The sequence below is a fragment of the Syngnathus floridae genome, chromosome 9 (assembly GCF_059516105.1).
Source record: "Syngnathus floridae isolate MCC-2025c chromosome 9, RoL_Sflo_1.0, whole genome shotgun sequence".
Taxonomy (NCBI): Eukaryota; Metazoa; Chordata; class Actinopteri; order Syngnathiformes; family Syngnathidae; genus Syngnathus; species Syngnathus floridae.
Window position 1 is genome coordinate 10,800,258 of NC_142421.1, and position 11,267 is coordinate 10,811,524.

An 11,267-nucleotide genomic window follows, 5' to 3' on the forward strand; every position below is an offset into this window, starting at 1 on the left:
AGTAAAAATATAATATGAGACTGAATTAAGTTGCTTTGTGACGTCCACAGGTTTGACTGATGGTATCATCCGCACCTATGACCTCTTCACTGCTTACAGTCCTGGATATTTTCAGCTAGAAATTTTGGCATGCGACCTTGCAGGACATAGCACCACCACTAATGTCAATATCTACATCCTGCGGGATGACCAGAGGGTCAAGATAGTCTTCAATGAGATCCCTGATTTGGTCCGTGAAAATCAAGATGAATTCATTAACTTGCTCTCCAACATCACTGGTGCTGTCGTAAACCTGGATGACATACAGGTGAGCTTTTATTTTGAGTCAGTTAACTCAAATATTGTTTATTTGTGTGTAATCTGTTATCTGAGAGTCTTATGTCCTCTGTTTGCTTTGGCCCAGTTTCACGTTGACAAAAAGGGCCGGGTGAATTATGCTCAGACGGACATGCTGGTACACGTGGTCAACAATCAAAGCAACACCATCCAAGATGTTGAAAGGTATCGTATGAATTCCAAACTCAACAAAATTTTCAGTTCAAAGCGGCACGTAATAACACCAACCAATAATTAATGTTCCGTTTTTAAAGATCTAAAATGACTGCACTGCTACTTGGACATAAAATATTTTTTTCCACTGTGCTTTACTGATCTTTGTACGACATTGTCTTGATTATTTTTAAATATATTACCGTATTTTCTGGACTATAAGTCGCACCTAAAAACCTAAAATTTTCTCAAAAACCGACAGTGCGCCTTATAGTTCGGTGCGCCTTATATATGGACCAAATTCCTAAATTTAAACTGGCCCAAAGCATTGTGTCATGAAATCAATCATAAGTGGCCCGCTGAAGACTATGACTCATGAATCAAAAAGACTAGGGATCATTATTTTGTGATTATAAAGTCATTTGTTGCGTCCGAAGTTGAAATAAAAAAGATAAAATGGAGAATTATTTGATTTGGATTAAAAATCTGACATGATGCATTAATGTCCGGTGCGCCTTATATAAGGACAAAGTTTTAAAATGGGCCATTCATTGAAGGTGCGCCTTATAGTCCGGTGCACCTAATAGTCCGGAAAATACGGTATTTATTTATTTATTTTCGAAACACAAGCTTAGAGTTGCCTCTCAATTCATCTGCACCATACAATGATAATAAAAGTTTTATGTTCTATTACCTGTATGGCTCCCTTGCGCGCTCTCTCATATGCAGAGTCATCCAGATGATTGATGAAAACAAGGAACAGTTGAGAAATTTGTTTAGAAAGTACAACGTGGTGGATGTTCAGCCCGCCGTCACTGACAAACTGCCTGATGACATCACCACCCTGCAGGTCAGCTCGAATAGTAAAAAAAAAATCTTCTACGCTTCTGCGGTGTTAAATTTCTATTTTGTCTATCTGTTACAGCTGGTCATCATTATTCTGGCTGTGCTGCTGTGCCTGGCAGGAATATTGTTTGTCTCAATGAACTGGCATTATCGCAGAGTGTAAGAGTGTTTCACCATGTCACTCATTCATGGAATTTATGTGTCTGCTCATGTTTTAAGACATGTAGCTACAGATTGTCAGAATATTGACATTTGTACTACTGTTGCAGGCATCAGAGGAAGCTCAAAGCTATCGTTGCGGGATCATCAGGTTTGTGTCCGTCCCTGTCTAGCTGCATACAGTTCTAAAGTAGCAAGTTTCTGTAGACGTAATATTTCCTCAACGATCCAGGGAACCAAGGCTTAATGGATATTCTGGACATGCCCAACACCAACAAGTACTCCTTTGAGGGGTGAGATTTTAATTTTCAGTTGAATGAATGGTTGATATCAGTAATTCAGTAGGTCTACATTTCAGAAGGCCAATTCGTGCATAAATATTAAAAATACTGTTCGTGGTAATATTGTAATATTTACATTTTACATATAAAATCTCTCTACAGAGCTAATCCAGTGTGGCTGGATCCGTTCTGTCACAATCTGGAGCTGGCCGCTCAAGCAGACCACGAGGACGACCTGCCTGAGAACCTTAGCGAGATAACGGATCTGTGGAACAGCCCTGCGCGCACTCATGTTAGCACCAGCAAGATTTCATTCACCATGTATTGTGTTCGGAAAGTCTCTTTAGAATACCACTTACTTATTACATAAGCAAATGAATAGACACATTTGGAAAAATCTGTAAATTTTTTTTTTTTGGTTGGGGGTGTGGATATACCGTATTTTCCGCACTATAAGGCGCACCAGATTATAAGGCGCACCTTCAATGAATGGCCCATTTTAAAACTTTGTCCATATATAAGATATATACATTTGGCCCGCGGGCCGGACTTTGGACACGCCTGCTGTAGTGGCCCAATATTGGGCCATATATAAGGCGCACCTGTCGCACTGTCGGCTTTTGAGAAAATTGGAGGTTTTTAGGTGCGCCTTATAGTGCGGAAAATACGGTACTGTATATGATTTGGTCTTATTAAACCATGACAAACGTGCTTTTTCTAGATGTAAATAATGTTGATAACTACTCAATACAAATCTCATCAATTCAGTTTGTATTTTTTTTTATGTATTGTAGAATTTGGGGACATGCTGTGGTTTTGGTTCTAAGCGATGACATCCTCTAAGTTGGTATTTCTGGTATTGTCACAGGGAACATTCGGCCGTGAGCCTCAAGCGAAGCCTGATGATGATCGTTATTTGAGAGCAGCAATCCAGGAGTACGACAATATTGCTAAACTTGGCCAGATCATGAGGGAAGGGCCCATCAAGGTGAGACATGAAATGTTGGACACACACTGAAATGTGTTTCCATGCAGATTCAAATCATTTGCCTTTTAAGTGGAAACTAAAATCTCCTCCAGGAAGTTCTGAAATGAAAACAGGAAAGCAAGCAAAATGTCTGGGCAGCTGATTCAGCACAGCCCTGAATAATTCCTTTTCAACATCTCTGGCCATACATGTGCTGTAAGTTTGATCCTGACTGCCATCCCGTCAGGGTTCCTTGCTCACAGTGGTCCTGGACGACTACCTGAGACTGAAAAAACTTTTTGCAGCCAGACTCGTCACTGTTTCCACCAGCCAGGGAGAAAACTCATCAGTCACTGAGGTGGGCTCGGTTGACTGCTGTGTGCTGCTGCTGCCTTGTGACAACGCTGCCTCCTTTGACTTTCCATCTGATGTGGCTTTTTCTTACATCTTGGTGACTTGGGAGAAAAGTGTTGCTCTCTCTATTACATCGCTACGGGACAGTTCACCTTAGTGTTCTCCGATGAGACTTCCAATGTGACTAAGACAGAGAAATTGAGAATAAACTAAAGACTAAATGGTTTGAATAATAATTTTTTAAAAATTTCAGAGAGTCTTGTGGTCTTCACTGTGCAGATATTTATGACATTTACACACCTCATCCTCAGGTTCCACAGGATTTATTTTGATTTTCAGGGTATATATGGCAGCACAACCTCATAAGGTTCACTTCAGGTCAGCGGTCTAGTCAGTCACTTCTTTTGCCACATTAAAGTATACAAGCGTCTGTTGTTTACGAATACTATAAAATGGCCAATTTGAAATTGTCCATACATAGCCGCTACAGTCGTCATCACTAAGCTACATTCTAGCTGTACTCACATCATTGGAATACACAAGCAATAACTATCGTATTTTCCGCACTATAAGGCGCACCTAAAAACCTCCAATTTTCTCAAAAGCCAACAGTGCGCCTTATAATCCGGTGCGCCTTATATATGGACCAATATGGATTCGTGGATGAGGACTAATTTATTAACGTAAGCTTTACATGTTTATTTTGTGTGTTGTGTGATATTAACGTTTGAGCAACGTTGAGTTATTGATATATTCTTATTTTCACTATTTCGGGTGTTACTATATTGTGATTGCATTAACGTTTGAGCAACGTTGAGTTTATATTCTATGCGCCTTATAATCCGGTGCGCTTTATATATGAACAAAGTTTTAAAAGGGGCCATTCATTGAAGGCGCGCCCTATAATCCGGTGCGCCTTATAGGGCGGAAAATACGGTATGTGAATTAGTAATAGGAAGTTTAGCTGTGAATTTTCTCATTCATCCAGGTTATTTCAACTTTTCAACACAGTGGGATACAGGCGGTCGGTGCATTATGGTCTCGGTCAGAAGTCAAATATTGAGGGGAATTAAGAGCAACACCTGAGTTCGTGATTGAATACCTTTTTTTTCATGATCTCCTTTCATGTTTACTCATGACAACTGGTTCTTTCCTAAATTTCAGTTCCTCTGTATCTCTTCACTTGTGTGGATTTGTTTGTAGGCAGCAGCCTTAATTATTGTGCCTGTCACTTTTCTGCCTCTGTTTAACCTCAGCTGATCCAGAGTGATTTGGATGATGATGAGGAAGAGCGTAGGAGCATGGGTGGAGGTCGTGGCACTCTGCGTTTCAAACACAAGCTTCCCATGGAGCTGAAAGGGCCAGAGGGCGTGCACGTGGTGCACGGCAGCACAGGCACCCTACTCACCTCCGACCTCAGCAGTCTGCCAGAAGATGACCAGCGGGCACTGGCACGTTCTCTCGAGGCTCTAAACGCTGATGGGGGAATTTACTCCGAGCGCAACGCCCGCACCGAGTCGGCCAAGTCGACTCCGATGCACCGTCACAAGGACGGCGAGGTACCGGAGACCCCCTTGGAAATCACTGAGTTATGACTAGCCGAGGCCTCGCTGGTCTGAGCCCAACCGTGACTCACGTGTGTGCGTGTGCTTGTGTCTCCACACCGCCACCCTGACTCTGTTGGGAAGGTACAGGAAAGATCCGAGAAGGACCAGAATACGAGTGTGCTAGTCCACAGCCCACTTGGGCCAAACTCACAACTTTAAGTGGATGGCGAACTTGCTTAAAGAATTTTTTTTCTGAAAATCAAAAAAAGGAAAATGAGCAGCAGGGCACAGCAAGGACAAACATTTTAGGTGTCATCAAGTTTCATCCAAAGAACGAAGGAGCTTTACTATGGAAGGGACAACAGTATAAAAGTGGAGGGTTCTGCATCCTCACTTGTTTTTTGCTAAAGGCCTGCATCCACTGGCACAAATGCACACTCCACACACAGCTCCACACACTCAGACCAGCGAATGGCCTTCAATGGGAGACTGAATATTCCAACTCCTTTTCATACTTTGAGTTCATTTGCAAGTGTAAAACCAGTGTCTGTCAGTGAAGATGGAAAATGAGGATCTTAATTTTACTTATTATGGAAAAGTAATGATGCAGTGTGACCGGAATGCCTCAAAAAACCTCTTGATGCTTGAAGAATTAAACTTTCCATCAGCACAGTGGAAATTGTTGGATCAAAAATAAATAGCACCCAAAACTGCAGGCCAAGCTGGAACATGCTGGTCCATCTCCCTGACTTAAGCGTGTTCTGAGCTTGTGATTTACACAAGGAGCACTAACTGTTAAAACCACCTCAATTGCTCAAGGTCGATGTTGGAGCAAAATTGAGAATTTTCAGTCCTTGAAAAATGGTTATTAAATTTAATATATATATATATATATATATATATATATATATATATATATATATATATATATATATATATATATACATATATATATATATATATATACATATATATGTATATATATATATATATATATATATATATATATATATATACATATATATATATATATATATACATATATATAGTATTTTATTGATATATGAAGACGGCAACTTGCCCAAGACTTACACTGCCACATGAGGGGTTAGAGTCATGCTCAAATGGAGCCATGTTTACTTTATTTTTTTATTTCAAGATAAGTATATAAATTATAATATTTTTAAAGAGAAATACCTGTTTACAGGTAGGTTTATTTGGATGTCTGTGGGCATTCGTGTGAACTGTGCAATAGTGTTTTTCTTTTCTTTTCTATGACGCTGTTTTTGCGTGGTGTGTTTTCAGTTAATTTTTATATGTGCATTTTTGTATGTTTTTATTTCTTTGTCGTTACTGTCACGAGCCCTGAGATCTGTGATAATAAATAAAATATGCAACAATCTGTCACATTCTTATGTTACATAAGTGATGGAAAATTGGACAGCTGCAGCACAGGCTAGAAAATGTTGGCATCTAGTGGTCAAAGGCAATAAACCCAAAATGAGGTTGTAAGCCCATGAATCGGTGGATTTATTGTTTCCAAATTACATAAAAAAATCATGAACAAATTTCAAGACCTGAAAGCGACAGGTAAGGAGTCAATGCTCTTCTTTGTTCAGGATCTTATTCATCGACTTGTGGCGCTCCCAGATGTGGTTGTGGTGCTACTTGCCGGCGTCTTCTTCAGTGTTCGATTCAACTGTGGAAACAGACAGCAGATTTTTAGTTATTTAAGACATAAATTCATGAAAGCAAAAGGCAAAACTAGGATAGCTCAAATTCACCTCCTCAAACTTGTGAATCTGTCGGATGAAAAAGTCTCCATATCGGCGAGCCACTTTTGTGTCTGCTATGTGGATCATGTCCTGGGGAGATGAAAGGAGAAGCAACTTGACTCACAAACTCCTTTTTATCTTCAGTGCTTATGAAATGTATTATACTACCACTACTCTTTTTCTTTTTTTCAGAGAACCATGCAGTTTCATTATGAGTAAGGTCAATATTTCAAAATTAGGAACAAAAATGCTACTGAAGCAACATGATAAGATCTGTGGGCGTGTTCTATCAATATACAATTTAAATTGAATTTTGCTAATGCTTAAAAGGTTTTGAAGAAAGTATCAGATTGGTATCGATTGGATCACCGTCCGAAAGAGCATGCCTTTAAAAATTGATCAAAACCCAAAGAAATCTTAATCAGGACTTTTACATAATGATGCATCAACCACAATAGCTTTTGGGAATTCTGATTGCTGTCCATTGAAAGCAATTGTGGCATAAAAACATTAAACGGTGTTTATCAAATTTGCTAAGCACTGTTTACACAAGAGGACAACAATGCTTGCAATGTGCTAATACAAGGATGATAAAAACAAAACGTGAAAAATACTATAATATTACTCAAAAGCAATTCACAATCACATCCTCCTCTTCGTAACTGACCTTATTCCATTTTTATATTAACAGCATTTCATCTTTTGGAACTGTACCTTATCAATGTAAAAGTCGACCTCAGAAGCTGACTGGAATTCTCCATCCAGAGCTGAGATGCCGCTGGTCCACACCAAGTTCTTCATCTTGTGCTTGAAGACGAGCAGCTGAATCCGGAAGTCCTGCTCAGTCATGTCAAGGAATCCTGCCAGCTTGGCCACTGGCATTGTGGTGTACAGCTTTAAGAAGCTGGAATGAAACAAAGCCAGTTAGAAATTAAGGCAACTGCTGAGGTGTACATTGCGCATCCACCGCAAAGTCAATGATTAAGTGGCACCTGCGAATGGTGGAGAGCTGAGCTTGCTGCTTCACTTCCTCTATGAAGACCTTGAGCTGTTGCTCGTAGGGTTCCTTATGGTAGTTGTCGGGGACATTTTCATAGTTGGGCACCACTGGAGACAAGAACTTGGGGCGGGCGAAGCTGAACAGTTCCTCAAACACCTGCAAGTCGCTGAAATATAAAAATCAAAATTCTCTGATTAATAACATTGTCATTGCATTGTTAACTTCACTAAAACCATCCAGATCATAACTCAGAAATGTTCAACATCTTATATTGTATTTTGTACTGTATATGGTTGCTCTCAATAGCATCAGTTATGATGAAACCACAAATGTGCTGTAGCAATTGGCTATTCGCAAATTCACCAAATCAAGGATTTTGTTTCATCCTGTTGTGTTATTTGTTTAAAAAATAATGGATTCACTATTTTGTGTTATTTCTAAAATGCCCTAAGATAGATGATGACACAAATTAAAAAACCCTGCCTATTAAAAAATAAATATGCTGTGGTGCCATCTTGTGGCATCTATGAACATACACAAATATATTCCCTTTGGTTGTTGGAAGTTTTGTTTGTACGGTTTAGTTCTTTTTTTTATGGTGCACTATTTGTTTACAAATAAGCCATGTGGCAGGAGCGCAAAGCTGTAAGACTCATCCCAGACCTAATATGCTCTACAATGGGACCCAAATATTGTTTTGTAAAATGCAGCAACCTTTTGCGAGCCACATGACACACAATGGCTTTGATTTGTGACACCTTTGTCATAACCAATAAAAAACAAATACCCTTTCTGCATACGCAGCATCTTGTCTCCGTACTTGTCCCTCAGCTGGGTGTGGATGCTCTCGTCGATGCGCATCGGGTACATGGTGAGCGCGATGGCCAGCAGACCGTGCATCTGCTCGTTTTGTTTGTTGATCTGCAAGCACAAGCACATCTGTTGCGTTATTTTGTTTTGTGAAAAAAATATTATGTCAACATTCGAACTGCACTTCTTAAGCACTGAACTGATCTAGACACTATATCACGCCTGTATTAAGCCTTAAGCAGGACTTACCATCTCATATTTATATGTTGACCTCTGGAACATGTTTCTCGTCCTCTGGATGTAGAGCAGGATGTTTGCAAACACTCGAATGGCGTCCTGGTAACGCCTCATCATTAGATAGGCGAAGCCCACATAGTAATAGGTGGTGATCTGACACTCGGGCACACGGGAGTACATGCTCTGCAGGGAAATAAAAAGAGTTACAGATTGAGATAAAAATGCTTCACGAGGGCTCGCTAGGTTTTTACCTTTTTGTTGAGCTCAATGTTCTCCAACACTTTAATGGCCTGGTAGTAATCTCCAAGCAGAGAGTGCAGTCTCAGCAGCCCCACCAAGCTGAAGTAACCCAACATCTTGTAAAGGGAGTGGCGCCCATATTCCCCCGCCACACTCTCAGGGTCCCCTGCAACATAAAGGAGAAATGCATTTTCACTTTGACAGCAGAATATTAAAACACCAGTAGCTCCTGTTGATCTTGTGAATGGTTAATGTGAATGTTGTCCACTCACAATTTTAAGATGATTTTCATACCTCCGCTAGTGTAGACTTCAAGCTGGCGATTTATGTTACTTTTATCAACAAGGGAGTGGAGCACATTTAGAACACTGTGAACGTTCCAGATCTTTGGGTTGTTTTGCAGGGACACAATCTCGGCCTCCGGCTTCTTGTCTATCTTACAGCGGTACTGACTGAACGACTGAAACTGAAAAGGAAGAGGAGTCAAAAGTTATTGTGTTACCTGCAAATATGTTACGTCTTCATCATGCAGCATATTATTTCTTGGCACCTCTCATGAACAATATACCTGATAGATAAATTCATCAATTATGTCCCACAGCCATTGGTTTGGTAGTTCCAAGGGAGCAGGACCATCAGCATCTGTTTGTAATTAAAAAAAAAAAAAAAACAACAGTTACAAAATATTGGCATTTCAGCAATGTCTGAAAGAAGACAAACATTCTTGAAACTTACTCAGAATGTAGTTGAAGAGGTTGCAGTAATTGTAGTAGGACTCAAACCGCTGGTGTAAAGTGGGTCCCCCCTAAACAGTATTATAAGGATGAGTTAAATTTACAAAGTGCAACTCTGAAATGTTTCCCGTTAGTTAATGTTCCCATGAAAGAAATGTATGATTCCAAAGTGGTGGTGACTTACGCTGACTTTAGCGTAGATGTGTCTATAGTAGAGCTCTTTGTAGAGAATGAGGAAGACGGCATCTGTCAGAGGCAAAAGATTACAGGTTAAAATGAGCGGCATCATGCTGAATTCTAGATTGCAGGGAAATCAGAAAGCATGGCCATCACTCCATCCAATGTAAACAAATAAAATGGATGTCTGCCCTGCATTTGACCAAATATTTAAAAAGTTATATTACGTTACTTGATTTTAGTTCAAATTATATTGGCAGGTTTTTAATTACACAATCGTTAGTATATCATGTCAACTAAAATAACTTTAGACATGACATTTGTTGCTAAGCAATTCATAAGAATTATCCATCCAGTCTTTTTCAATGGTGGTTGTCCTCCTCATAACGGGTGGCAAGTAACCTGAACCCGAGCCCATCTGATTTTTTTGTAATGAGTGGCGTTCACAACGGGCTGGTCAACAGTCAATGACAGGTCACATATAGACAAAAAATTGCATGTTTTTGTAACATGAGATGAAGCAGGAGTGCCAAAGAAAATGACTGGTAATTTCCCGCCGTCCAAGGCACTTCTTTGGTATTATCTTCATAAAGACCTTGAACAACCCACTCACCGTTGCCAACAAGTGATGAAATAGACTTGACCTCTGGCCAAGGAGACGTCTTGAAAAAGCGATCAGTCAGCTTGTTCCAACTTGAAAACAAATGCATCACAAAACAGGTAAGACACTCGGAAAGGGTCGACGGGAGATGAAGTTTGGAGGAGCACTGTTACCTGTTTTCATAGACATCTTGGATCTCATAGATCTTCTGTTCAATACTCTCGCTGGACACCCGGTTGGATTGCAGCTCGTAGACCTTCTGGTCGATTAAATCAGAGATGGTTTTATGGAAGTATTGCAGGAAATTCTTGATGACCTCTGGGATAACGTGGTAGGTCTGCTGCTCATACTGCTGATCATACTGCTGATCATATTGCTGATCATACTGACGCTCATACCGCCGCTCATAGGCCATGTCGGCTTTCGGGTCACCTGCGAAGAGACACAAATTGCTCGTCTAAGACTTTAGCGCAAGGCTGGAGTAACATGCACATAAAATGTCTTTATGCCGACAAACCAGTGTGAAGGTCCGGCTCAGTCGCGCAGGCTTCGTACTAAAAGAATGAGGAAAAAACATTAGCAACAATCAATAATGTCAGCAAATGCATACGCCAGCCACGATTAACGTTGAATATGTATCAATTTAAATAAAGATCTCCTGCTAATACAGGTGTTACGAAATCGGTAAAAGTACAAAATAATCAGATAGCTGTTTTATTGTGGTCAAAACATATTATTGGGATCGGTGAATGATCTCGTTGTACGACAGCTAGCTCCAGTTAACCGGGTATAGCTTCTAGCATCTGTTGACAAGAAAAAAAGTTCACACACAAAAAACAAGTATACTAACTTCCTCTTCGTCGTGGTACGACATGATTCCAGAAATAATCCAATGGATATGTTTTCTTTACTGGTGGTAATTTTGTTAAATATGATCAGCTAGCTATCCCTGCTAAACCACGCAGATGCTGGTGGCCGGATGGCAGGAAGCGGAAAGAAAATTGTGACGTACAATTGAAATCTCGCGAGAATATAATTTATTGCTTTATG

The 11,267-nt window shown here is 40.1% G+C and overlaps 2 protein-coding genes across 5 annotated transcripts in view; one reads left to right on the forward strand and one right to left on the reverse strand.

The window, feature by feature from the left end:
* The window catches only part of cdh23 (cadherin-related 23), a 124,739-nt gene extending 119,142 nt beyond the window's left edge, over positions 1 to 5,597 (forward strand). For 3 of the 4 annotated variants that reach the window (XM_088384578.1, XM_088384577.1, XM_088384580.1), the window contains 10 exons: positions 51 to 307; positions 404 to 501; positions 1,219 to 1,339; positions 1,415 to 1,494; positions 1,605 to 1,645; positions 1,727 to 1,787; positions 1,938 to 2,067; positions 2,644 to 2,763; positions 2,990 to 3,100; positions 4,353 to 5,597. In XM_088384578.1, the coding sequence (XP_088240704.1) occupies positions 51 to 307; positions 404 to 501; positions 1,219 to 1,339; positions 1,415 to 1,494; positions 1,605 to 1,645; positions 1,727 to 1,787; positions 1,938 to 2,067; positions 2,644 to 2,763; positions 2,990 to 3,100; positions 4,353 to 4,691 (1,358 nt within the window). In that variant the 3' untranslated portion in view covers positions 4,692 to 5,597. The remainder of the gene's footprint in view (positions 1 to 50; positions 308 to 403; positions 502 to 1,218; positions 1,340 to 1,414; positions 1,495 to 1,604; positions 1,646 to 1,726; positions 1,788 to 1,937; positions 2,068 to 2,643; positions 2,764 to 2,989; positions 3,101 to 4,352) is intronic. The other variant, XM_088384579.1, reaches the window with a different exon arrangement.
* A 552-nt stretch (positions 5,598 to 6,149) lies between these two features.
* On the reverse strand, positions 6,150 to 11,217 carry eif3l (eukaryotic translation initiation factor 3 subunit L). The gene is made up of 15 exons (XM_088385633.1): positions 11,068 to 11,217; positions 10,735 to 10,771; positions 10,391 to 10,649; positions 10,230 to 10,309; positions 9,624 to 9,685; positions 9,441 to 9,510; positions 9,274 to 9,347; positions 9,000 to 9,171; positions 8,717 to 8,871; positions 8,478 to 8,648; positions 8,206 to 8,339; positions 7,411 to 7,584; positions 7,133 to 7,322; positions 6,428 to 6,508; positions 6,150 to 6,342 (listed from the first exon to the last, which is right to left on the reverse strand). The coding sequence occupies exons 1-15, from the start codon at positions 11,089 to 11,091 to the stop codon at positions 6,271 to 6,273; spliced, it is 1,755 nt and encodes a 584-aa protein (XP_088241759.1). The 5' UTR covers positions 11,092 to 11,217; the 3' UTR covers positions 6,150 to 6,270.
* Between the last annotated feature and the right edge of the window lie 50 nt (positions 11,218 to 11,267).

What these genes read in the sequence shown, in the direction of transcription:
- eif3l (XM_088385633.1), bottom strand. Translation starts at nt 11,091, where the DNA reads ATGTCGTACCACGACGAAGAGGAA. An exon ending in ACATCTACGCTAAAGTCAGC is followed by an intron (nt 9,511 to 9,623) that starts GTAAGTCACCAC and finishes AATACTGTTTAG; the next exon opens with GGGGGACCCACTTTACACCA. An exon ending in TCGACTTTTACATTGATAAG is followed by an intron (nt 6,509 to 7,132) that starts GTACAGTTCCAA and finishes TCATCTCCCCAG; the next exon opens with GACATGATCCACATAGCAGA.